At 54.0% G+C, this 26000-nt stretch overlaps 8 protein-coding genes across 8 annotated transcripts; 6 read left to right on the forward strand and 2 right to left on the reverse strand.

Annotated features, from left to right (window-relative positions):
- Nucleotides 1-328: 328 nt before the first annotated feature.
- CORC01_08152 (ribosomal protein L15) lies at nt 329-1313 on the reverse strand (the record flags this gene model as incomplete). The annotated part of the gene is made up of 2 exons (XM_022619786.1): nt 329-917; nt 988-1313. The coding sequence occupies 2 exons, from the start codon at nt 1311-1313 to the stop codon at nt 329-331; spliced, it is 915 nt and encodes a 304-aa protein (XP_022473710.1).
- A 1294-nt stretch (nt 1314-2607) lies between these two features.
- On the forward strand, nt 2608-5221 carry CORC01_08153 (sorting nexin mvp-1; the record flags this gene model as incomplete). The annotated part of the gene is made up of 5 exons (XM_022619787.1): nt 2608-3100; nt 3302-4108; nt 4172-4311; nt 4367-4960; nt 5012-5221. 5 exons carry the CDS (start codon nt 2608-2610, stop codon nt 5219-5221), a joined length of 2244 nt encoding a protein of 747 aa, XP_022473711.1.
- Nucleotides 5222-6172: 951 nt separating this feature from the next.
- On the forward strand, nt 6173-7087 carry CORC01_08154 (uncharacterized protein; the record flags this gene model as incomplete). The annotated part of the gene is made up of 2 exons (XM_022619788.1): nt 6173-6181; nt 6662-7087. The coding sequence occupies 2 exons, from the start codon at nt 6173-6175 to the stop codon at nt 7085-7087; spliced, it is 435 nt and encodes a 144-aa protein (XP_022473712.1).
- A 2610-nt stretch (nt 7088-9697) lies between these two features.
- On the reverse strand, nt 9698-11059 carry CORC01_08155 (nucleotide sugar dehydrogenase; the record flags this gene model as incomplete). Its single annotated transcript, XM_022619789.1, has 1 exon — nt 9698-11059. One exon carries the CDS (start codon nt 11057-11059, stop codon nt 9698-9700), a length of 1362 nt encoding a protein of 453 aa, XP_022473713.1.
- Nucleotides 11060-11856: 797 nt separating this feature from the next.
- On the forward strand, nt 11857-12189 carry CORC01_08156 (uncharacterized protein; the record flags this gene model as incomplete). The annotated part of the gene is made up of 1 exon (XM_022619790.1): nt 11857-12189. The coding sequence occupies one exon, from the start codon at nt 11857-11859 to the stop codon at nt 12187-12189; it is 333 nt and encodes a 110-aa protein (XP_022473714.1).
- An 805-nt stretch (nt 12190-12994) lies between these two features.
- On the forward strand, nt 12995-13525 carry CORC01_08157 (uncharacterized protein; the record flags this gene model as incomplete). The annotated part of the gene is made up of 1 exon (XM_022619791.1): nt 12995-13525. A coding segment is annotated over one exon (531 nt), but the record flags the coding sequence as incomplete, so codon positions are not given.
- A 2675-nt stretch (nt 13526-16200) lies between these two features.
- CORC01_08158 (polysaccharide deacetylase) lies at nt 16201-17883 on the forward strand (the record flags this gene model as incomplete). Its single annotated transcript, XM_022619792.1, has 5 exons — nt 16201-16370; nt 16432-16496; nt 16582-17491; nt 17554-17721; nt 17823-17883. The coding sequence occupies 5 exons, from the start codon at nt 16201-16203 to the stop codon at nt 17881-17883; spliced, it is 1374 nt and encodes a 457-aa protein (XP_022473716.1).
- A 5385-nt stretch (nt 17884-23268) lies between these two features.
- On the forward strand, nt 23269-25338 carry CORC01_08159 (glycosyltransferase family 2; the record flags this gene model as incomplete). The annotated part of the gene is made up of 3 exons (XM_022619793.1): nt 23269-23388; nt 23443-25020; nt 25111-25338. The coding sequence occupies 3 exons, from the start codon at nt 23269-23271 to the stop codon at nt 25336-25338; spliced, it is 1926 nt and encodes a 641-aa protein (XP_022473717.1).
- Nucleotides 25339-26000: the final 662 nt, after the last annotated feature.

The raw sequence follows: 26000 nt of genomic DNA on the forward strand, positions 1-26000 counted from the left end.
CCCCTCGAAGCCAAATCTTTCCCCGACAATCGGCTAGATGAGCAAGATCTACACGCGGCCTATGCAGGATAGTTCTCAGCATGTCAGCAATGTAAGAGTAGGGCCGAACTCTGCTTCCCGTTGCCTCCGCAAGCCTGTATCCCCAGATATGAGGCTAGACTAGTTGCTTCCGCTCAAACATCGGACGGAGAATGGCGATTGTGAAAAACAGGCCCAGCTTTTGAGCTTGGGGGGGTAGTATACAATGTGTGTATATACAAATCGCCGGAAAGTAATGGTACATTTTTCGTCTGGTTTAGTCTCCTCTACACAACGCCGTCTCCCGCATCTACCAGAGGACATCATCGCGGGTAACCTTCTTGGTCTCCTTGCGCGCCTCCTTGGCAGCGTTATCGACGCGCTTCCTTGCAATCGGAACCTTGAAGTACAAACTGGGCGACTCGCCCTCCTTGAGCAGGTGGCTGAGATATCCGCGGTGAGCGGGGTCGCGATAATACTCAATGTCCTCACGGCTCGTGGGGTCGGGCAACCTGTAGACGAACGTCTTCTTGCGGGCCTCGGAGAGTACGCTCTCGACGTACTCCTTACCGACAGGCAGGGGCTTGTCCGTGTTCTGACTCTCCCCGCGGAGGATGCGCTTGATGGACTGCTTGGTGTAGAATCTGGTGAGGACCTTGCCGCCGGTGCCCTCGACGGCGTCGATGGCGGAGGCAGAGGCGCGGGAGATCATGATGTCGATGGGCTGACGCAGGTCTTGCTTGCCGCGGCCGAGGAGCTTGATGCCGTCCTTGACGCTGCCGATGAGGCCCGACTCGATGATCTCCTTGACAGTGATTTGCTTGGTGGGGTCCAGTCGGCCGGCATCGATCCATTCTTGGAGCTTGTCGAGGTTCAATTTGGACATGACGGGGGCACGCCTGCATTCGGAAGTCAGATGCTGTTCGAGAAACAAGCCATTGGCGTGTATGCCCGGAAGAATGCACCTACTTGTTGTCGAAACCCTTGGTTCCCCTTTGGACGATCAAGGGCGTTTGGCCACCCTGGAACCACGGCTTGACGTGACCATGCTGTCCTTGACCTTTGTGGCCTCTTCCAGATGTCTTGCCCTTGCCGGCGGAGGGGCCACGACCAAGTCTGATGCGCTTGTTGTACGCTCCCTTGTTGTCGCTTAGGCTGGCGAGGATGGAGGCATTGCGGGTGCCGATGGACAGGCCGGCGAAGAGGGAGACGAGGCTCGGGGGGTTCGTGGACGGATGCAGGGCGCGGCTACAGCATGTCGAGACATGCAACGGCGATACTATCCGTGGCGGCATTGTGAGTGTGGATGTGGTGGTTGTGGTGGTGGTGACGATGAACAGCGGCACGCCCAAGATTCCAGGTTCAGTCCTCCAAAATTTCCAATGGAGCCTCACTCACGGGAAGCTGCTGCAGGTGGCCCGGTCGCAGGTCGCGGGTCGGCGGGTTCACGCGAAGAAAGACCGAAATCCTTGGCCTGAGGCATAAGCCACAGAACAAGTGGCTGATGGGCTTATCGAGGTGGTGTGGCTAGTGCTGGGGGTACTGTATCTGTTAAGCCTGTAATTGCCTCAGGCTGTAGGCTGTACATAGTAAGGTAAGGCAGGTAGGTACCTTAGCCCCCCACTGAGTGCCATGACTTGCGTCAGGTCGGGTGCTCGCGCCTGAAGCTTCCATGGCGGCAGGCTGGCAGCCCAGCGCCCCTCTAAATGGATTGACATTGACCTACGACAGGGACTATTTGCTCCGCAATAGCGTGGTCTCCTGGTTCAGTCCTGGCTCCGTCCCTGGTTCAGGCACAGGCGGACAATGGGATTCAGGCTGCGTGCAACCCAGACTGGACGAATCCCTCCAAAATCCCAAGTCCCTCGCAGCCCACGGCCCGTCTCGATGTGTCTCAAGCTTCCAGTCTTGGCCCCAGCTTTGCCTCCAGGTTGGAGAGAAAAAGTTTCAAGCTTTTCGTCTTGGATTCTTTCCTTTCTCGTTTATTGTATGCAGAGTTTCTTTTCTGCTTCTGCTGCTGCACAGTCTGTTGTGTGTACGTACGTAACATCGTCAACCGGCGCTGCGTGGACTTCCATTGTCGCGGCCTGTCGCATCATCACTCCTCCCCCCCGGTCTTCCTTTCATCATCGGCTTTTCCCTGTTGGTGTTTGTAAGGTACTCGACTCGACGCAGCTCTCCCACACCTTATCGACCTCGAGCTCTCTGTTACTGCGATACATTGACGTTGGCCTTGGCCTTGGATCGCTCCTACTTTATTTTGGTACCTGAGGTACTCGGCAAGCCGCAAGCTTACTCCGTCTGCACCTTGGACACCTTTGCTCTCTTATCTCGTCCCACTGCAACCCGCCCGTGGTCCTTCAAGTCCCCCATTACGCATCAATTACGAGGCCTCTCGCTCTGTGTCTTGCGTTGGATAGCGCACTTCTCCGACCAGCAGCCCTTCCAATCCATCCAGGGAAGGTCAATTGGCCTCCAGAGTACTGCCAGCCAGATTCCAGTACTACCTCGACGACGTTGGAACTCGTTACCACCCTCCTCTCGCATCCCTCCCAATCGCAATCGGCAGCCAGTACATAATTGCCTATAATGTCCCTCTTCGGTTCATCACCGCCGGCGGATTCGCCCTCAAACACCTCTGCTGCACCCTCGCGATCGCTGTTCGACGAAGGCTCCATGTCCAAGTCCGGCTCCAACTCGCTCTTTACCGACGACGACATCGCCGGAGCCGAGAGCTCGCCGTGGGACATGCCCACCCCGAGGAAGAAGCAGTCGCGCGCCGATGTCATCCGGAATCTCCTATCTGCCTCCGATGTGCCCGAGACCTACATCGAGACCTTTGACACGGTCGTGCGCGAAGATGGTAGTGGAGGGCGCGTCAACGCCGGCGGCATAGCCAAGCTGTTTGCCGCTGCGCGCCTGGGAGCTGACCAGCAGGCGCAGATCATGTCCATGGTTGTGCCAGCTGCAGGTGGCGACATTGCCGTAGGACGCGGCGAGTTCAACGTCCTGCTGGCTCTCATTGCCCTGTCACAGGAGGGCGAGCATATCAGCCTCGACACCGTCGACGAGCGACGCAGAAGTGAGTCCATTTTCCCAATCTTTTTCCATCCCCATCACCATCACCATCAGCATCCACCTTGTTATGTCATGACCTCGGCACCCTGTCCGCCGAGCTGAGCTATCGACCCTCGTAGCTATCCCTCGTTCGTACCTTGCTACCACTTATCAGTGCGCGCAATCTGTGTGGGGTTCCCTGCTAATTGCCAATACACTAATCCAGATCTCCCACTTCCCAAGCTCGCCGGCTTGACTGCTGCTCCCGTGATGCCTCCCGTCTCCGAGCTTGCTGCCAAACCTCCCCAAGCCCCTGCAACTCCCGTCCAAGACACCCCATCGCCCTCGTCGCCGCCGCCTCAGCCCAGCACTCTGCGCCGACCTCCGATGGACTTCCCAGAGCCCGAAGACCCATGGAACTCCCCCGATGTACACAAGGGCCACGCGCACGCCATCGCCGACCCCCCCGGTAGACCCAACGGCGTCAGCCCCCAGCGCCCTGCAGCAAATGGCAACGGCAACAGCAATGGCCACTACAGCACGTCGCCGAGCACTGCCATCGCCGGCCGAACCATGTCTTCCTACACGACTGCGGCCATCGATTCAGAGAGGGGCTCCGGGCGTCAGGATGTAAACACTGGCACATCGCCAGGTGGCGGATGGGGTGGTTACTTTGACGGCAACACCACGGGAGGCGGCTTCAACGAACCCACCCCCAGCAACCAAATCACAAGTCCCTTTGGTGGCGCGAGCGGTGGACGCGACGCGAATTTGAATCCCGCGACTGTGCCTCCTCTGCGGCCCGTCGTGAGTGGTCGTTCTGGCAGTTCTGTAGAGGAGAACGTCGTCGTTACTTTGATGCCGGAGAAGGAAGGACTTTTCATGTTCCAACATCACAATTACGAGGTTGCGAGCGTCCGGCGTGGTAGCAAGGTTGTAAGGCGGTACAGCGACTTCGTGTGGCTTTTGGACTGCCTGCACAAGCGGTACCCGTTCAGGGCCCTCCCTCTGCTGCCGCCTAAGCGTGTTGCTGGTGAGTCTCCATGTCATTTTATCATGTTTATAACTTTTACATGATCCCCGCTAACGTCGACAGTCAACGGCAATCACTTCTCCAATGACGGTGCCTTTATCGAAAAGCGCCGCAGAGGCCTGGCGAGGTTTCTCAATGCCCTTGTTCGGCACCCCATTCTCAGCCAGGAGCAGCTCACCATCATGTTCCTCACTGTCCCGACTGTAAGCCGCGTCTCATGGTCCCGGCCCACTGCGTCTCGCTAATTGTTAGTATCAGGAACTGGCTGTATGGCGCAAGCAGGCCACCATCTCCGTCCAGGATGAATTTTCGGGACGTGCCCTGCCTCCCAATCTGGAGGACTCCCTGCCGTCTACCCTCGAGGCCATGTTTGATAAGACGCGCTCCGGCATCCGACGGTCAGCCGAACTGTACATTAACATTTGTAACGCCATGGACCGCCTGGTCAAACGCAGCGAGGGAGTTGCAGCGGACCACGCTCGTATCGCCATGTCTCTGACATCGCTGACGGAAACGAGCGCCGACACATACGCCAGCGACACCAACGATGTGCCTCTACTCAATGATGGTCTGACGTCCATGAGTAGACATCTAACAACGTGCCAGACCCTTTTGGAAGATGAGAGCAAGGCTTGGGACGAGGGCGTGTTGGAGGACCTGAAGCGCCAGCGAGACGCGCTCGTGAGCATCCGTGACCTGTTCGACCGTAGGGAACGTCTGGACAAGGACAATATTCCCTACCTCGAGCGGAGGATCCAGACCAATGAGACGAAGTTGGCCAGTCTCCGTACCAAACCTGAGGGCATGGTCAAGCCGGGTGAGATTGAGAAGGTGGTTGAGTCGATTCTCAAGGTAGGTCAAATATTTTTTCCTCGTTCGATACAGTACTGACAATCTCTGCAGGACAAGGAGTCCATCGTCAATCAACACAACCGATCCATCTTTGTCAAGGAATGCATCCGCGACGAACTCATCTACTTCCAGACGACCCAGTTCCACGTCTCGCGCTGGAATCAGGACTGGGCCCAGGAGCGTGTGAAGTACTCCGAGATGCTAGCCGAGAACTGGCGCCGCCTCCTCGATGAGCTCGATGGCATGCCCCTTGGCGACTAATTACTCTTCCTCCGCACCCTTTCTTCATGAACGCATCGGCTTTGCATATGAGCATCTCTTCACTACTGGCGTTCCGGTCTTTTCTCTTCATCCGCCGGATTGTTCGACTCTTGTGTTGGACTGTGTTAGCGGCAGTACTCCCTCCCACAAGTCTTGTACGAATTTGTGTCCATGGTTCTTGCTTTTTCTGAGCGCGACATGTTTCAAGTCAGAATGTACATCTTAGAGCAGGGACCCGTTGCCGAATACCCTTTGGTTACGCCAGTTGCTTTTAATACATGGTTCTTAATCTCCGTGTCATCTTCATTGTGGTCTACTCCTATGTTCTGTGACTCTCATCTGGTATCTTTCCAGACCCCGTGTCTGTGAGTATGTCGTCGCCGTCCATCGGAAGTCTTTCGCTACCAGTATACATTAAAATGAAACTAGGGAATAATACGATGGCTTCATGATGAATGCCAACACATCTTCTTGTCATATCTATGATTGAGTTGTGGCGGATGAGGCCTCGAGTTCCTGGCCGAGACCAGTCTTTCCGCTAAACAGATCGCAGGCGCCGTCTTCGAAAAGGAGAATGTCCATCATCCTGAGAGCCCTTGTCAGATTCATCGAGACGTCTTTTTGACGCGCCCCAACTGACCTTTTTGGTCTTCAGCAGGCAGGCTATGGCAGATCTAACAAGGTGATTAAATACACAAGCTGCTACAATAAAAAAGCAGCAAACCCTGACGACAGGTCTTACCAAACTCAGATCATGAGCTTCTCTTCTCTTTTGCTCTACCTCATGCCTCAAAGGAACATCATCATGCCCTAGCCGTGTCCCTGGGCCAGATAAGTTACATAGCGTAAGGGGCTCTCAATCATCGCCCCATGCAAAGAGCCCCATCCACATCACAGAACCTAAGTATTGCTCAACAGCCAAGGGACTAGGCCAAGGCATCTTGAAATACCATGAGCGTCGTGAGCACTGAAGCCCCAGATTGTTTAGTCGACATGCGGATACCCCCACGAGGGAGTCCCTTGAGCAATCCTCCAGGTGAGGTATCTTGAATTCTTTTCTTTCTCCTTCCCACCCAGACACGAACGCAAATTCTTTCAAGTCATTTCTGGAAGAGCCTCAATATCACCAACCAGACAATCAATAACAACAGCCTTCTTTTCCCACGATATCTGTCTACAATCGATGTAAGTCCTACCTCTTTTTTTCCCGGTTTTGTGCTGCTTCTTTGCGTTCAAAGACGTCATTTCGTCGCTTCACTTCGATCTTGCACCCCAAAATAGTCATCGATCTTGAGCTTGTCTACCTGATCCCTCATCGTACACTTACATTGCCCTTGCTCCAACCATCATCGCAATCCCATTTCCGCCCTCTCTCACCCTCTCATCTCTTGCGAGTGTTGCTCACTAATAATTGACGGCCAGTAGCAGGAACTGTGGTAGAGGGAACTCTTCGTTGACTCCGACGATGAGCCCGAGGAGGGCAGCCCCTCGGCCGCCTCTACCAACAGCTCCGCCAGCCCAGCCAGCTCCGTCAGCTCTGCCGACTCCTTTTCAGAGCATTGCAATCCTCAGGGAAGCAATAATGGACCGACGACAGGGCCGATACCGGAAGAAGATGATGAAGGCCTGAACATCGATATCAAGCACAAGGCTTATGTGGGAGCTCACGGCAGTGTCAGAGAGGAGGCTGTGCAAGTATCAGACCTGGACTTCCTTGGTTATATAGATCCGGAAGATGAGCACCCAGGACCGAAGAAGCGGCGTCGGGAGAATGACTCTGAATCCGATGATTTCGGTGCGCGTCGCAGAGGAGGCTTTGGAAGCTTTGGTGATGGTAACAGCTCTATGCCTGTTGCGGCAATTTGATGAGGTTTGCGTTGCCATTCACGAACGGTACGAAAGCTACCGAGCTCTGTGTATCCTTCTTTCTTGCTTTGTCGAGAAGAATTGGGCTGGAAGATATCGTCTAGATTGGGACGTAACCCATCGGCGCGAAATCAAGTTTGAGGATAGCGACTTTGGCTCTGGTGGCTATGGGGGACTTGGGAGATCGGGGTGGCTTCTTGCTACGTTTTGAGAAGATTCGCGCTTCCGTCCAGGAACTGTACTGGTCCCGCATGTATCCTCCTTGCTTGCTTTCTGGAGGGACGCCGGACTAGGGGTTTTCGTCTAGGCATGGACTCAACTTGCTCTTGACACATAGTATCTGACTCGTCATCTTTTCCTTCTATCTGAAGGTCTTTCAAACACAGCAATTCGTCTGAGATTTGTCCTTTGGTTGACTGACCAAACCTGACCTGAGGAGCATCTGAAAACAAAAATTCAGTGTTAAACATCCTGCCATGTCTTCTGGATTACGGCAATTGGAACAGCATCTTCACCATGTCGTTGTTGCCACACCTAGACAGACTTCGCCATGCTTGACCAGCGTCATATGACTCTCTGACTTCCACCACGTAGAGAATCTCTCGTTCACTCTTGGATCCTCAATGAGGCCAACCAGTTTCACCGTTGACTTCTGTAGCCTCTTCAACATTTACCCAATGAACCGACTGCGCGAGACTTGGATTAGTTTCCAATTCAAGTTGGTGTATTTCCCCGGAGAGTAATAATCCCCAGATCCGAAGTAACTGAGTGGGCGGTATCAGATGACTGATTGCCCCAAACGCTGACCGGATGGCATGCGCGCCCTCCGAGCGATATGAACTGGGAACATGCAAAGTTCGTTCCATAAACCGGCAGACCTCATTGGTCTCAGTTTGGAGATAAAAACATGACCGCGCCCCTGGTAGTGCGCTATTCCGAGTTGGAGTGTTGATTGTAGAGAGTTGACAGCTACATTGCGACGAGACCATTGATGGAGTTAGTGTAGTGGTGATTGATGGAAGTTGAGCAAGGCCACATTGACCCGTTCCGGCCTTGCCAATACATTTACTTTACATGCTGTCAGATGCTTGACGGCTCTTGGCGCGGCGTGACCGTCATCTTTGAGAAGCAGTACGAGAAACAGGAGCCCGCGGTCCGCGACGCTGCGTGGCCGACGCCTTCCAGGCGCCGACTCCCGCCGGCACACGCAATGCGGACGCTGAGAGGCAACTGAAACAGCGAGACTCATGCCCTCTCATCCACTTTGCCATACGTGCTTTCTTAAATCTCCTCCGTGCGCAAATGCATTCAGGTACCAAAAGGAGGGGGAGAGAGCAACGGCACCTTTCCCGGAATCGCACAGGAGCAACCCGTCGCCTAACCTCATTCTCCTTCGACGTCTATCTGTTTTTGGGCACTGCATTTTGGCTCACCGCCCTTCACACCATCTTCGACCAGCGCACACTGCTCGATTTTGGCATCATGCTCGTATTTGTGCCGTCCTGCATCTCTCGTTCCCAGACTATCGCCACGGTCCATCCCAAAGAGACCCAAAAAGCAACCCTCTTATCTCGTCACAAAGATAATGGACGGCGGGATGTGGGCAGGGCTGCCAACCAGACGTCCAGACCCCGGCTGGTTGCCGATGTCGCGCATATCAATAGATAATGCACCGCGATATGAGGATTGGACGGGGAAACAAGCGCGGCATGCCAGCACGTCTCTGAGACTGATAAACCATGGATGGACCGCAGCGCCAGATGCCAGATATGTCAATCGCCCGGGTCGCTAGTCTTGCAGGGCGCGCCGCAACCTTTTCCAGACCTCACCGTGCCATCGCGGATGGGGAACTTTCTCGGCAGCTCGGCACCGCCAAAGATGACTTCGTATCCCAATCGAGAGTTGCGTAAAGCATGCATTTGGAGGACAGATCGGTTAGGTCGTGCCGTGTTCCCCGACGGATCTCCCGGGGGATTGGTTGCCGCGAATGATTAATACAGAGCTACGCCCGACAACGACGACAATCCTCTCACCCTCGCGGGCCACGGTACGATTCATTCACGGCAAACGATAATCACGACCAAGCAAGGTTGAATAGACTGAGTGTTGAAAAATATGACTCGAAATTAAGGAACATGAACGAATTCCTCGAATATGTATCTCGCATCTATCTTGGACGGCCGTAAATACGCTCGAAACCGATATCGTCAAAACGCGACGGCCGTTTTATCTACCAAAAAAAGAAACCAGATTCGGGAACAAATGATAGCCAGGACACCATTCGATGAGAGAGACAGAGAGAGACAGAGAGAGACAGAGAGAGACAGAGAGAGAAAGAGAGAGAAAGAGAGAAAGGAAAAGCACAAGGAAATCCGAGGTATTACATCCGTCGTCAACATCATCTGCGCGTTTCAACCTGCGGTTTGCTCCCTTGTACAGCAACCGCAAACAACAGGCCGCTACAAGGATGCGCCAGAAGCCCAAGTGAGTGATGAAAATCCCACTGATTTCTGATTAGAGGAAAAAGCAAATTGTGAGGAATATGAGGGAGTGATGACTGAGGAAAGCGCCACCGTCAGCCCAAGACAGCCGCAAACCTTGGCCGAAGCCTTAGTTGCACCACATCTCAACACGAGTCTTCTCGAGCTGGTCCAGAACGCCAAAGTCGAGCCCTGTTTGCCTGAAAGCGACAATGATCATGTCGAAGCGCTGCTCTAGCGACTTGGCGTTCCAGTCCTCGACATCCAGGCGCGAAATCTGCGGTACGGACTCCTGCTTGACGAGCGGATCGACCCAGCAGACACCAACCTTCTCCGTCAGCACGAGGCTCTTTGCAAGCTCGAGACCTGGAGAGTTGGCCAAGTGCGATTGGCCCTTTTTGAAGCCCATACCCACGACGAGGACGCTGGGTCTGAGCTTCTCGGCGCACAGAGTGTCGACCGCACGCTGAGCAATCGCCATGGGGCGAGCGCGCATCTTCTCCGTTGCATGTTGCAGGAGAGGAAAGTGGCTGTTTGAAAGAAGGTAGTACGGGTTGACTGGAATGCAGTGACCACCGACACCGAGACTGGGCATAAATGGCATGTATCCGAAGGGCTTGGTCGCCGCCGCACCGGACACCTCGTACGGGTCAACGCCGTGGCCCAAACAAGCATCGGCCATCTCGTTTGCAAACGCAATGCACATCATACGCTGGCAATTCTCGTACAACTTGGTCATCTCAGCGACTTCAGGCCGAGATACAGGGACGACATGGTCAAACACCTGCGAGTACAGGCGAACAATGGCATTGAGAGAGCCTGGAACCATGTCGTCCAAGCCGGAAATGATCTTGGGAATGGCGAATGCGGGTGGCTCAACTCGGCCAGGGTCAACTCGCTCGGGGGACATGCCGGCGAAGAGATGACGCTCCTTCGCCAGGGGGCCAAGGAGTTCTCTCGTCATGCCGACTGCGACGGATGATTCGACGACAACCACTGAACCGGGACGAGCATATGTGGCGACGTTCTTGAGAGCAGATCTCAAGAAGGAGGAATCAATAGTCCGGTCTGGGCGCAACAGCGTTGGGACTGAGATGAGGAAGTGGGTGGCAGCCGCCATATCGCTAGGTTTGCAAGTGAACCTGGCCTTGCTGTCTGGGCCGAATTCCTGGCCAAGACTCTGAACGCGTGCCTCAGAAACATCGAAACCGAGAACGTTGAACTTGCGAGCAAAGTTGCCAACAAGGTGCTCTCCAACATATCCGACGCCGATGACGGCCACCAAAGGTTCCGCCTCGAGGTCAATGGAGCTTGCAACAGTTGCGAGCTCCTCATCCGACTCGCACTCCTCCGTGGGAGGCGTGATAGGGTAGTAACCATGATGAGGAAAATCCCATCTTTCGGACTTGCTCTCCGTGGTGTTAAAAGGATAACCGGTGTGGTAGGCCGGAGACTGCTCCGGGGTATCGGGAGTGAGCATCTGGGTATCCATCGCGATGGGACGAGGGTGTAAATGGACGATGAAGACTTTTGGAAAACGAGCGGTTGAATAGACTTTTGAAGGGCGAAGGAGAAGATCTTTTTTGATATCTGCCTTTGGAAAAGTCGACTATACTGCCAAGTGGCTATCGCTCTTGGAAAGGGCGTAAGAGTGGAAGAGAGGGGCGCACGAGAAGGAAGGAAGAAAGGCCCTTGTGAGAGGAACGGAGATGGGAGTTTAAAAGACTTGCCGACTGAGGTACTGACATGATGGACAGGCAAAAGGAGACAGGAGGAAGAGGAGACAGCCCACTCATACTGGCCCTGTCCCTGGTGTCAGCTTTGTCGAGGTTGCCCAGACCAAACCGTTGCGGCCGCCGCTCTCCATAGCAGCACCAGAGCAAAGCGATGATTGAGACATGGCATCAAGCTTGGTGTTGCTGGGCCTAATTGGGATCCACGTCTGGTTTGCAGCACACGGCATAAACGCCATGGGAGTGGTGAGGCTCTCTCAAGCCAGCCCGACGGCACACTGCTGGGGATAGCGACGGGGCCGTGGACACATCAAAGTCGGAAAGAAGACGACATGTTAGTTTCAGGTCGAGGCTAGCTCCCGAGCAGGCCAGAACTTGGAGTCAAACAGGCGACCATCAGCAATAGTTTGTCCAAAAGCAGCCCATGGCAAAGCGGCATGAAGGTGGCTGAAGGTTCCACCTTCCGGAGCGAAACCACGACCACAGGCGCGCTTCGGCAAGCCGACGCTGCACGGAGAAGGAAACAATAGCGCAATATCGCATCAGCAGAACGACAATGGCAGAATTCTGCTCAGGCCGGTTGTGTCCAGACTCCCGTCACTTACAAGAAACACTGTCCAGCCTGGAATGGCCAAGCTGGCAAGCCCGGATGGATGAGGCAGGCAAAGACACTCATCTCCCCTGTCTGCCCATCACTCTCTCGCCGAGGTCTCCTTCAACGCTTGATGTCATGCAGAACGCCTCCCGTCAACATTTGCTGAGGACCAATTTTTGGGGAGTGGGCAGCTGCGGCCTGCTCGGCTGGCCTGGAGGAGGTATGCTTTCTTGGAACTGCACGCGGAATTTGAACATGACAATCTTGCTGCATGGCCGTATTCGGGGTTCGTAAGCGGCGGGCCAGGGTACTGCTGGATCGAGATGAATCGAAAATGGCCGAAGTCTACGCTGGGGTTACCATCTGGGGTTACCATCACATCTCGAGGCCGAGGGCGTGCTTGCTTGGCCACCGGCCTTGGGCGCGTCGATCACGTATGGCCACGACTTCCACCGAAGAGATTCCTTTCCCTCTCTGGCGATATTCCAAAAAAGTTCTTGGAGGTCGTCTTTGACGGAAAGCTTGCGAGGGTATTGACAGGGGTCCGACAAGGCGAGAAGGGGTGTATAAGCAAGCTGAAAAAAAACCAGGATGAGGCTTGCTTGCAGAGTACGGACAGAGCGCGGCGCACAGAAAGCTCCTTCGGTCTCCGTATCCCGTATGCACATTTGGAGAGGTCGACGAAAGCTACTGTCTTGGCAGCTTGGAATCGAGTCCAAAGTCGAATGAGACGACGTTATGTGTCGAAGCACAGCAATATAAAGAAAGGCATACGTTGTGGAGAAAATGATTGGCGCGAGGAACGAGACAAGGAACCTTCGGTCAGCTCCCCATGGATGCGTACCAATGCATATACATATGCATATGTCATGCAATATGCAACACAGCGGCATGAGGGCGACGGATCCGCCCCCGCTACGTGCTAGTCTCCATTCGTGTAATGGAGCGCAATGGGGCAGAGTCTTTTATTGCATCTCGGGAAGTCATGCGTGGTATTGCATGAGTGCGAGGTCTCTCTCACCCCGGCTCAGTTTCCTTCTGTCTTCGTCCTCTCCGTTACTGCATCACATCTAATCTTTTCCCCACGCCACCTCCATCATCACTTTCATCCCCGTCCGCCCCCCCTCATCAGCTAGGTTCCTTGCTTCGAGGGGCGCGAGCCTATCAATGGCTTTCCGGTCCGTCCTCCACGATACCATCCCCATCAACCGCCCGTTCAACACCGATCCAAGCTTCCAAGCCACAAACGGCCCCTTGCACTGGGCGGCATACACGTGGTGGAGAACAACGCCAGTGGATGACTCTTCCCCTAAGACGTCTCTCTTTTGCCCTATTCGTTCTCTCTAAAGCTCTTTCAGGAAGAAAAGAAGAAAGTATCCACGCCAAGATCTCCCCTTCATCTCGTCATTCTCGGCTAGGGACCGGCGCGGCGCCTTGGAGAAAGCACTTGCGTTGCACACGCTGCCTTCCTCCCAGCTCAACTTCGGGCCCCTCAACCCCTCAAGCTCAGCGGCCTCTGCCTGACAGCAAACAGGGGCAACATTCTGATGTGCTAAACGATGTTTTTTGCCATCCCGCCTCCTTTTTTTGTGGTAAGGGGGCAAACCCATGGCTCGAGCCGACGGGCTGAATCCGTGCCATGATGCTTCATTCAAACAAGCCAAGGCTCTGCCCAGAAAGGGGCGCTGAGAGGTTTTGATCGATGGGCCAGATCGTACACTGTCGACCTGAATGGCATCACCAAACATTCGGCTTGTTTCAAACTGATGGCAGCTCTCATCAAAAGGGACCCCAAATGCGGGAATCCCTCTTTCTCTTCCCATATGGATGCGACAGTGAGACGACGAGGGCGACTACGACTACCATGTCGTCTCCTCACCACGATCTCGCAACACTTGCCGACCGGGCCCGACCACGAGAAGCCCAACGCGACGTCCGCGGACAATGGCGTACCGCCACTGCGAATTCATCAGACTAGTTGTCTGCGACTTGGGAGAGTTTTTCCAATGTTCCGAGCACGGGATTTGCCATCGTACTCAGGGTGTGCCCTCGATATCGGCATGATTGGTGGGACTTCGTACCCTCGCATCACGCTGGCTAACCAAAAGATGGGATGGCACAAGTTTCTTCGCTGGTGCCATTGCGCTGCAAATGCAAGATGCAATGTAATTATAGAACTGGAGAGGCACCACGAGCGGGTTAGGGACGGATATTGGAGTCGCAGCCCTGCCAGGTTGGCGCCAAGTTCTGCCAGCAATGCAAAGAAGACGAGGTGCATCTCACTCTTTGTGTGAGGTTGGGTATGTCATTGGCCCCAGCCATGATCGCACCGCTTCAGTCGGGTGACTTGTGCGTCCTCAGTCTTTTGGGTACACGAGGAGGTCTAGTCGATGAGGCTGCAGCTTTTACTCAATCATTTACACCTCACGACCTTGTCCAACCCGATATGACACCGACAACCCGACGAGCTTAGGCTGACGAGCATTTTCGACTGCCATGGAGACGAGAAACATACAACTCAGCGTCCACCTTATTACCGAAGAGGTTGGTGTGCGGAGAGAAGGATGCTGACAGCACTGGAAATATTGGAGCATATTGGCATTTCTCGGTGGCCAAGATCCGAAAGTTCTCCGCCTGCTTGGAGGATGTAGTGGAAGTGAACGAAAAGCCTACTGATGAGAACGCGGCACTGAGCAAAGCAACGCCGGGCATCGACGACTTCACCTCTCGGGTTCACTACCAGAACATCGGAGACAGCCAAGGACCGGCGCACCCGCAAGAGGACAAACCTGACCAGGCTTGGGGAAACACAAACCCATCCATTCGGTTAATTTGCCAGTCGATTCCGATCATCGCACCAGCTATTTTCCTCAACCAGCTGTTTATGGGCAACATATGATGGCGAAGGAGACCGACCAACTGATAGACAACGGATCCTGGTCCTCGAGTTTCGGTCTCCGAAATCATGGGCTTGAGGGCTCAAAGCTGTTCTCGCGGTTTACTTGGACTTGGTTGGACATCGCGCTAGGCACGGAACTTGGACGAGGATATTCATCTGAGGGGAGACGAGGGCGGGGACGGGTACGTACTTCACCGTATCGACTCCCCGCCTCTCGAGTCTCCGCTTCGCAGTGGGCATTCTGGAATGCTCGGATAAGCGAATTTGTGGATTGACAGGGGTTATCCGCCCACAACTGGGGGTGCTGGAGTGCTCGAGGGCATCTCGTCGCTCGCGGTCAAACCCCAGTCACCTCCCAGCTCCTGGTCTCTGATCCTCCTCTAGGTATGCCCCTGTTATTCTCACAAAGCACATCATCAATCTATCATCAGGACACCTGCAGTGGATCTTCGGTCTGTCTGGCTATACTACTTAGCCTGGTCTGACTGGGTGTGTTTTTGCCCAGCTTCCGCGGCTCCAAGTCTGCAAGGGCCCAATATCAATATGTTTGATCTCACTCAGCCCATCTTATACTAGATGGGGAGAAAAAATTTCCTTTTCACCATTAGCCTGCCAACGCACACCTTGTCTACCAGTTGCCGTCCCGCTGTTGGACGGCTGGCCTCGTACGCGAGCAATATCTGCCGATCCCAGCCTTTAGTCGGGCACGACGGGGCCGTGATCGGGTGAATGCTCATATGGCTCATCTCTAAGAACTCGCGACGTTCCCGTACCTGACCCGGCTCTCGCGGCTCGGCAACTCGTATGCCACCTGCCGACAGCCTATGCGTCAATGTCTGGCATGTAGTCATGCTGGAGGGTCACATACGAATAGTTGGGTCCAAAGCCATGGATCCAACGATCTGAAGGACGTATTAGCATGCTGAATATTGGACTCTTAGCCCACGATTCAACGGGGCGCTGCCTCGTATCGAGAGGGTTGAAGGCGCCAGCCTAACTTTGCAAGTGCCGTTTTCCCGTCTGACTCCATCCACCTTTCGACTCGAAGAATGCTGTTATATGCGCTTGGCCAGCGCCATTGATCCTGCTGCCAAGTCACATGCTATCAGCCATCCTCCTCTTGTCCTCTTTCTCAATAAATCCTGGGGGACTGGAATCAATACGGCGCCCTTGGCAGGTCTGGAGGAGCAATATCCATCTTCGTAGTGTAAACCCGAAGACCAGTCATTATCTTCGAACATCTCTCGTAAATACCGCCCCTCGCCTTCTTTGAACCATCCCGGAACCTTTTCTCCATCTTGCCCGCAGCGTCGATCGGTCGGAATCATACCCTCGTTGCGTCGCAGACTGCTTCATTTTCTCTAGCCATGCATGGGCTTCTACCTATTCTCCTTTCAGGGGCGGCCATGGCCGCCACTATAAAAGCTCCCCTGAGGAAGCGCGCCGAGTGCGGACCCGGAATCGGGTCCTGTGATCCGGGACAGTGTTGCTCAGAAGCCGGCTGGTGTGGAACGACGGCAGATTATTGCGGCGGCTCGCAATGCCAACTTGCATACAGCGATTCTTGCGATACCTTGTAAGTCGACCGTCGGTCGGAGACTTGACTATGCCGCACAATGCTAACCAAGACTCGACAGCTTTCCGCCACCTGGTGCTAGCACGGAGAGTATCGCGCGGCCCCTCGTGGGCTCCGTGCCTTATGGTGTGTTCATCTGCCTATGCATCGTGAGACAGACCTAACTTGCATCCCAATCTAGGCTCAATTATTACAACTTGTGCCAACCCAGGGACCTTAGCACTAACCTATGATGATGGCCCTTACATCTACACCTCCAACCTGCTTAACATCCTCGAGGCCCAGAACGTCACCGCCACCTTCTTTGTCGCCGGCAACAACATTGGCAAGAACCGGATGGACAACCCCGATACGCCTTGGCCGGCCATCATGCAAAGAATGTATGCCGCTGGCCACCACATTGCAAGCCATACCTGGACCCACCGCAACTTGAACGAGGTCAACAGCACCATTCAAAGAACCGAAATCATCTATAATGAGATGTCCTTCCGGAACTTGTTTGGCTGGATTCCCACTTACATGCGCCCGCCGTTCCTTGAATGCGACGCCGGCTCAGGGTGCCAGAACCTGCTCAAGACACTCGGTTACCATATCATCAACGTCAATATCGACACTAAGGACTACATGTATGATTCGCCTGAGGAGATTCAGACCGCCAAGGACCGCTTCTCCAATGGCATCTCGACAAACGCGGCAGCAAACAGCTACATCGAGCTGTCCCATGATGTCCACTATCAGACCGTGGTCAACCTGACACAGTTCATGATTGACACTGCCAAGGCCCGTGGATATCGTCTTGTGACCGTGGGAGAGTGTCTCAATGATCCCAGAGAAAATTGGTACCGGTCTGCGGGTGGCGCTCTTAGCTCCGGCGTCGCACCTGGCACGACGAGGACGACGACGACAACCTCCGTGCCCACTTCCGCAACCTCAACGCCTTTTTTGTCGTCACAGACCAGAGCCACGTCTAGCACAGCATCCACCACCATAGCAACTCGCACATCGTCGTCAAGTGCGCCTGCTTCGACGAATGTGTCACCAGACCAGACCTGCGGTGGCGCCAGTGGTTACACGTGCCTCAACTCAGCGTTTGGCAACTGCTGCTCCTACTATGGATTCTGGTAAGTCTTTGGACGCCTTTGACGCCTTGAATGATGAGGCTGACAACTTCCCCTTACCACAGCGGCTCAAGCCTCACATACTGCGGAACGGGCTGCCAGCCGGGCTTTGGATCTTGCTCGCCCCAGTCTTCGGCTGTGAGCGAATCCTCCAATGGTCTCTGCGGAACTCAATGGAGTGCCACTTGCAAGAATTACGGCACAAAAACGTGCTGTTCTCAATATGGATACTGGTATGTTTCTATCATTTCTCTCCATTTACGGTTATCTTCGCGCCTGCTCCATCGGTAGCAATTATTCGCAATAAGTCGACATACTGATGAGACAATTTCAGTGGCAACTCTGCGACGCACTGCGGAACAGGCTGCCAGTCGCTTTTCGGAACATGCAATTGATTGGGCTATGTTGTTTAGTGCAGCATATATTGCCAGCCTGCATCTAACCTTGAAGCTGGCCACCATACTCGCACAGCATGGTCGATCCTCGAGGACCTTCCCTTCACCCCGGGGGAGTTCCCGTACAGATCATTGTTCTGCAATATATCGCGCAGGAGATGACAGCGAACATGAGGGGCAAACTTGCAAACCTTGATTCACGTAAGTTTTTTTTTTTTTTCGGTCGGTCGGGCTATGGAACCGGTAGAATCACCGTCGTGCAGTCTATCGAGAAACGCCAAGGCTGTCGGCGCGGAAGCACTACCACCTGGCTACCACCTACCTTTACGATCTCTACGGCCGAGAAGCTGGGATACAGCTGGGGATTTGTATCATACACATCGCAGCAGGAGCGTTGGAAAACATTTAGAACGCATTGGCATGTCGATGCAGAGAAGGCTTGGGAGGCAAATAGTTTAATGATAACACCTAATTGAGCAAGCGAAGGATGTCTCGACCTACATCGTGCGTTTGCGACATCTCAACGGCCAGTGTCGTGCCTGTTTTTCTTTTGCTTTTCTTTTTTAAGTTGAGATTGTTTCTCCGGACGATGCATGTCTTGATTAGCTATTGCAACGGTTTCCTCTGTGTTGACTTTCCATATACGAGAAGCTCCGGCGAGACACCCTGCCATTTGCATCATCGAAGAATCGCACGCAATTGTCATGGTCTTTTCCCAAGTCAGCTGAAACCACGAATATTGCGACACTACCCTACACTGGCATAGGTGGCACCACGAACGGGGAAACATGCCCCGAGTACCGGAGAAAACCATTCAAACCAAAAGAAAAAAGTTTGCTGCACTTACGACGTATGGCGAGGTTTGCCGAGCCCTCGGGCGATGGGTTCGGGATTACCATGTGGTGGGGCCGGCTCTTCAAGGGTAAGTAAGGTACGTAAGTACAGATGAACTGAGAACCTGATTAGATGACAGTCAACACTCTCACCGTAGCTCACTCGCGCGAGACCCGTCTCCTAGCTGCCAAGGAGGGCAATAACTACCAAGACTTTACCCGAGCTTACGTGGGGAGGAGAGATGAAGGCGAAAAGGACGCAGGTAAGCAAAGAGCTTGGTCTAGGTGCCATGGAGCTTAGCCCACTCGTCAACGAGGAGATTGCTTAAACAGGACTGGGAGAAACGGTGCGGGATATAAGTAATTATGGCAGAGAAGTCATTGCCAGCTTCCAAGTTGGGGCTTGACCCGTCTACCAACAAGTCGTTGAGTCGAAGCAATTCGAGATAATTATCTGTCCTTCTTGATGGCTGACGCAGTTGTTTTCCAGCCCTCACTAGCAATACAGATAAATAATGGAGGACAATACGGCCGATCCGTGCTTCGACGCCCAGCCTGACGGGTCGTTTAGTCCATCGAGGCCAGTTTAGCTACGGCCGCCCATCATCATCTCAGACCCACTTCACCAAACATCGAATCACAGATTCGTGCTCAGCATGCTGTTTTCTTTGGGTGACCCAAATGAGTAAATGACTGCATTGCAGCGGAGCGGGGGGACCAGAGGCGCAAAACCGAGTGAAGGAGGGGGGAAAGACGGTACCGTAGCATTTCGTGGGGGAAATCGATAGTGCCTCCTGCAGCAAGTATTCGCTCATTGATGTTCATGATCGGGAATTGCTAAGGCAAGTTGCTTATTGTTCACAGCGGAGAGCCAAGAGAAGGGTACGGGCCCCAGATCCCGTATAGCGAGGTACAGTGCATACACGAAAGCCATTTGTGTCGCCCCGTGTCGATGTAAGGGCTCAATTCTGGTGAGAGGATCATGCCCATTTCTGGCGCTTTAATTCGTGGTCGTGAACCACCCTGATCGGTGTGTGTGTGTGTGTGTGCGTGTGCGTGTGTGTGTGTGTGCGTTGCATCCGTTCTCTTCGTCCTGCCGGCCTCCCTCCCTAGGACTGTTTCTTACCTTATTTTACCTCAAAAACAACTTCCCCATATTTCTCCCGCACATTTCTCCCCTGGACAGATTTTAGCAATTCACCCCGGTTCCCCGAGGTGCCAAGAGTGCGTAACCTTGGAAAACAAGGAACCAGCTACTGCAGGTCCTGGGATGCCGCGTGTCTAGCGCCGCGTTTAACTCTCACCGGAGGCTCTTAAGTGGGGCCGCTTCCGCCGCTGATGAACCCACTCAGGCCTCCCGGGGCACCGACCGTACAATATCATGGTAAACGGCTATATGCATAATAGAATATTCTATCCGCCGGTAATTATCCGTACTCCGGATAATGGTGGGGGCGTGTGCTTGTTCCCCTTCCCGTCCCCCCGTCTCCACCACCGTCACCCTCTCACAACCTTCACGAAGACAACAACACACAACCGCGCACCCCATCCGTCTCCCCGTCTCCCATCTTCCCCTCACCCACCCCCCTGAATGGAATCCGCATTGTAACGACATGCAAGCCGCTTCCGCATCACTAGGCGCCCCGCTCTCCATCTCCCACACTCTCACCATCCGCCTCAACACATCGTCCAGTCACACTCGGGGCTGAGGGCCTGGGGCTGGGGATCACGTACCGGCGGCTTTGGGACCATTCGCAACCTCAACCGTGAACCATGGCGCATCCACACGATGGTGTGATGCTGCATCAACGCCACGCTTTCTTCTTGCGCCGCTGACTCGCCGCCAGATTTGCCAGACTGCCTGGCTACGACCAAACGCACACGCACGTACGCACGCACGTACCACGCAAATCCTACAATGAGCTTCCTGGACCCATTCGTACCGTCAAACTTGTGCCCAGCCGGCTGGTAGCAGATTAATCGAAGACGAATGTCCTGATTCTATTACCCAAGGTCTCTAACAAAGCAAAGAAGCAAGCGTTCTCAGCGGGCATTTCCCAAAACAGATACGATGATAGACAGAAATGGACATCAACGAAAAGAAGGGTCCTCTTGGCTGTGTTTGACCCTCGCCTGCCTGGGCCTCTCGACTGTTTGTTTCCTGGGCTGGGCCTGTTGTGCCCTTGCAACTCTCAGATAAATCGTTCATGATTTAGATGTTGCAGATGGCAGGCAGGCCTGGAGGTCGAGGCAAGGTCGTCGAGCCGAATCAAACACCAGGCATTCAACCCGTCTTTCCAATCTTCCGAAGTTCCTCACAGACGCAGGGCATCACAGGCGCAGCATTGGCTCGATCCCTTAGACATTAGGCTGCTTTGCTCCAATGCGTCCAATGAATGAATGCATGGCCACTTCGTCCACTAGGAGCTGTCGGTCAGCGTTCGCGTATGGAGGACATGAGACTCGCTCACACACTCACGCAAACTCACGATTGTGTGCCTGACTGGACTGACGGTGGCAGCCCTGTTCAGCGTCCTTCACTGGGTGCCCAGTATTCAAGCTTACTTGTGTGTGGAGGCACCCATATGCAAGGACAGGCACTGTACAACTCTCCTATCCACTCGTGCAGCCCGCGAATCCATAAACACGGGCTTGGCACGCCGGGGTTGATCTGACTTGATTCGATTTACAGCTCACTGCTGCAGCAACCATGAGATGTTGACCTGGCCTTCTCGCCTCTTCGAATCCTTCCGTACAGCTCGTCTCTGTGAAGGGAAGGAGTGCGATAGGTAGACAGATGTCGTCTGAATGGAGACGATGCTGTTCCCCGGCGAGCCGAGCAAAGTCCAGCCCAACCCAGCCAACGCTCTGCATCTGCGGCTCTTTTCTCCTGCTTGCCCCTTCCTTTCGCCTCTCTGTGCGAGTGGTTACTCGGAGCAAAGATCAACAGCGAACACTTCCGGAAAACATTTGTTTGGTTCGGTTTGTATGGCCCCCGCTCTCGACCTGGGCCCAAAATATCTCTCGCAGCTGCATGTTGCAACTCGCACTTTCAAGCAGCGGTGTCCTGATGTTGAAACTGACGTGTATATTGGACAGGGGTCAGCGGAGCATCGCCGCGCTAAGTTGAGAACCGATCAACCTCCTCGCCCGCCAGCCCTGGTCAACGTCGCCGTTGCCCATGTCTTGCTTAGCGAGCGGCTCCCGCCTTGGGCGTAGCACCGACCATGCGTCTCTCGCCGTGCCATCTTTGAGCGGCTCTCTCATGTCGTATGTGTGTGTGTGTGTGTGTGTGTGTGTGCGTGCGCGAGCTGTATTTCTTTTTGTACCGAAGATGATATTGCTGTTTTCTGCCATTTCCACGCCATGCCACATGTCGTTTGATGCCACAGCTCCCCTCGGACGAAGCCGGTGCCCTTTCGGAACATGGGAACCTTTTCATGGGCGAATTGATACACAGCATGCACTTGATGCATATCGGTGGCATTCTCGATCCCAATCCGTTCCCTGGCGACCACGGCGTTCTCGGATTCAGGCGTACCTGCTGGACAGCGAGAAAGCAGCGGCAACACCAAGAAACTGGAAAGCCATACGCCGCCAAGTGGCCGGCGTCGACACGGGGGCGTGTAAACGACCGTCGACTAGGCATGCCACGGTCTGTCCGTCTATACACCTGCAGCCGCCGACGTGTGCTGCTGAACACTTTTCGAGGACACGGGCATGGTTGTCTCATCTCCACCACCAACCACACACCCACGTTTGGCAGCAACGGGACTGGCTTGCTCCCCTTGCAACGTTTTTTCCGTAATGACACCAAATGGCGTTTGATGTACCCCCGTGGCCGGTCAAGTCGGCAATCTTCGATCTGGTCCGAGTATTCATGCTTGCTCAGCTGACGCTAGAATTCATGTTGCTTTCGCCATGCCAAATATGTGTAGATGTCGTTCGGCCAAGCCCAGAACTGCACCCAGGCAATAGTCCGTATTTGCGAGACATGATCGCACGTCGTTCAGCCAAAAAGCAGGTCCAGTCAGTTGACGGACAGCATGGCGGTCCATGCCTGACCCCGGCCGAGCTGTCGCCACTCTATTCGAGCCTGAGAAAGACCTTTGATTCCGGCCCAGACAGCTGGTCGGATCAACCGCCTCGTGAGGCTAGCTCCGAAGTCGAGCCCAGGTCCGCCGTGATGCTGTTACCCTCTTTTACCCCATGCTGGCCCTCTTTTCCTTTTACCATTCTCTCTTCCGCAGGAATAAAGATTCATCCTCCACTTCTCACTTCTCGCTCTCTTTCCTCCCATCGGTAGGAAACTTGTACTGTTGCCTCCGGCAGTCATTACATTCGTTTTGTTGTTGGCTCGACTCCAGGATCTTGATTAGATCCCTGACTTCCACCCTTTATACCTCAAGTCTTTCACTCCTCGTAGTGTCCGCTTGATACCCCTCCTCTAGTTGTCGTCGACGTCCTAGGTTGGAATCTTTCAACCTTCACCTCCAGTCCATCAAATTAGGCCGTCGCCATGCAGCAGCGTCCCCCCCCACCACCTCCTCCCATGGCGGAGGGCAGTCGCCGTCCCCTGTCTCCTCTTACAGGAGCTACAACACCGGCTCAAAGCCAGCGAAGCCTTTCCATCCCGCGGCCACTGGGATCTCGAATTCAGTCACAAGGCTCCGTAAGTCGAGATTTACCTCCACCCTGAAGCAGTTCCACGGTGCTGACTATATAGTCTGTTGTTGGTTTTACCACAGAAGACCTACCATTCGGCGTCCGCACACCAGGGTCCTTCGGTCATCGCTCATGGCAGTCTCGAGGCGGCGAGTCAGCTGCTTCCTTCGTGTCCTCTGTCCAGACTGAAGAGGCAAAGCTGAGATGGGACTCGGATTCGGAGCTGAAGCTCGTGTCCAAGTCTCTCTTGCGATTCCAGAAATGGTGCCTACTCATCGGTCTGCTCTGTATCAACGCCGCCCTGATCTATGTGTCGTTCACGTACCATGTCGCACACTACTTCTTCATGGTGCTTCTCAGCTCCAATACCGTCCTCCAGTTCATCATGATCGTCTTCATTCTCGGCCACTTCATCTTCAAGACCATCTTCTTCTGCTTCCGTCGCAAAGAGAAGGTGCCGGAGACGCCCGAGAGAATGGTCATGCTTCTTCCCTGCTACAACGAGACACTCCAGGAACTTACTCGATCCCTAGATTCTCTGGTTTCGCAGAAGAACATTGACGACCACCCGCGCATGATCTTCATTGTTGTCGATGGAAATGTCAAGGGCGCTGGCATGGAGAAGACCACGCAGGAGTACCTCCTTGAGGATATCCTTGAGCCCGGCCCAACGCGCTTCTTCGAGAACGGCTACCGCGCTCGAGACGGCCTCTTCATGCCTACCAAGATCCAGACCGGTTACTACAAGGGTATTCCGTACGTCTTCGTCGGCAAGCGCTACAATCAGGGCAAGCGCGACAGCTTGTGCTTCGCTCGTTCGTTCCTGTACCACTTCCACAAGCGCTCCACCAACATCATGACCATGTTCAGCAACGAGTTGTTTGAACACCTCGGTAATGCTTTCGTCTCTCAGGGTCTGGAGAATGTCGAATACCTCGTTGGCATGGATGCCGACACTGTTTTCGACGAATTCTGTATTTGGGAAATGTTGAGGGAAATCCGCAAGAACCCCAAGCTCGTCGGTGTCTGCGGTCACGTCTGTGTTGACTACGACGGCAAGAACTGGGGTCTCTGGTCACTGTACCAGTCGGTCGAGTACTCTCAGACTCAAGGTCTCCGTCGCATGTTCCAGTCCCGTATCACCGGCAAGGTGAACTGTCTTCCTGGCTGCTGTCAGCTCATCAGGATTGACGAGGCCACTTTCGGCGACGAGGTCCTCCGCCAGCGATTCGGATACTGCCCCAAGCCCAACGACCTCATGACGCAGCACATCATGGGCAACTACTCCGAGGACTCGATCCACGCCAGCATCATCTTTTCGCTCTTCCCCCAGCGCCAAACCGCCCAGGCCCTGCGCGCCAAGGCCTTTACCATTGTGCCTCAAGACTGGAAGGTCTTCCTGTCCCAGCGCAAGCGCTGGGCTCTCGGTTCAATCTCCAACGAGTTCGTCATGATCTTCCGCCCCGGCATTATTCCCATCGAGCGTCTCCAGTCCATCATTGCCGTCATGACTTGGTTCATTACTCCCTTCATCATGGCTGCCGTCATCGCCTTGATCATCATTCTCTGCCGTCGTGGTGATGAGTTGGTGAGAGATCCGGTTTTCATGTCTCTGTTCGCCCTGCTCTTGTTCCGATACGTAAGTCTCCCCTTCCAAAGAAAACCTCATTACTTAACCCGAAGCATCTCTTCAATCGAGAGAGCGATTCTGACTGGGCGACTTTTACAGATTTATTCCTTCTGCATCGGTTTCTGGCTGCCGAGAAATATGCTTGAGCGCATGCAATACTTTGTCGGCTACTTCTTCCACCTGTGCACATCGCCCTTCCTCAACATGATTATCCTGGGATACTCCCTCGTTTATTCGGATGACTTCAAGTGGGGCAAGACCCGCGAGGTCATCAAGGGAGGCGACGACGAGAAGATGGACGCTGAGGGCGGCCGTGGCACTCTTTAAGAGCATGCACCACCCAGATTGGATTGTTGGATGCGCGGGCCTCGGAGCTTGCCTAGCGTCGCCGCTTCTCACACCAAGACCGAATCGGGCGTTTCTCAGCTGAAGCTGCTTTTTTTTCTCACACTTTCTTACTGTTGAAATCATTCATGTGGCGTTTTTTTACCTTGCTTGAGGCTGAAAAATATGGGAACATTAGACTCGTCAGTCAGACGAATGGGAGCGTGAGACATGGGCCATGATTGGAGAGACCGGAGAAAAAGTCGATAAAACACATCATATCTACATAGCATCCCGCTCTTTTGGGGAACATACACTTGGGGGTTCCTAATGGCGGCGGGTTGGAGATGGGGAAGTGAAGGAATTGGGATTGGTTCTTTCATCTTTGCACACACACACACACACAGAGAGAGAGAGAGGGGGGGGAGGAGGGGGCACAAACGGTACAGCCACCTTCATCAAGACATACCTCGAGAGAGCTGGAAAGTTCGTACATATTCGGGACCTCTTACACAAATGGCATTGGGGAGAGAGGGGAAGGAATGGTGATGTTTCGATTCATCACAGCTCGCTACATTTCCGACACTGAGGGGTTCCCTTCAATGAGACGACATTATTTTTGTTCATGTTTTATTTCTCTGTTCTTAATGTAATGTTTAGGTTTG

The sequence above is a fragment of the Colletotrichum orchidophilum genome (assembly GCF_001831195.1).
Source record: "Colletotrichum orchidophilum strain IMI 309357 chromosome Unknown Scaffold_68.1, whole genome shotgun sequence".
Classification (NCBI taxonomy): Eukaryota; Fungi; Ascomycota; class Sordariomycetes; order Glomerellales; family Glomerellaceae; genus Colletotrichum; species Colletotrichum orchidophilum.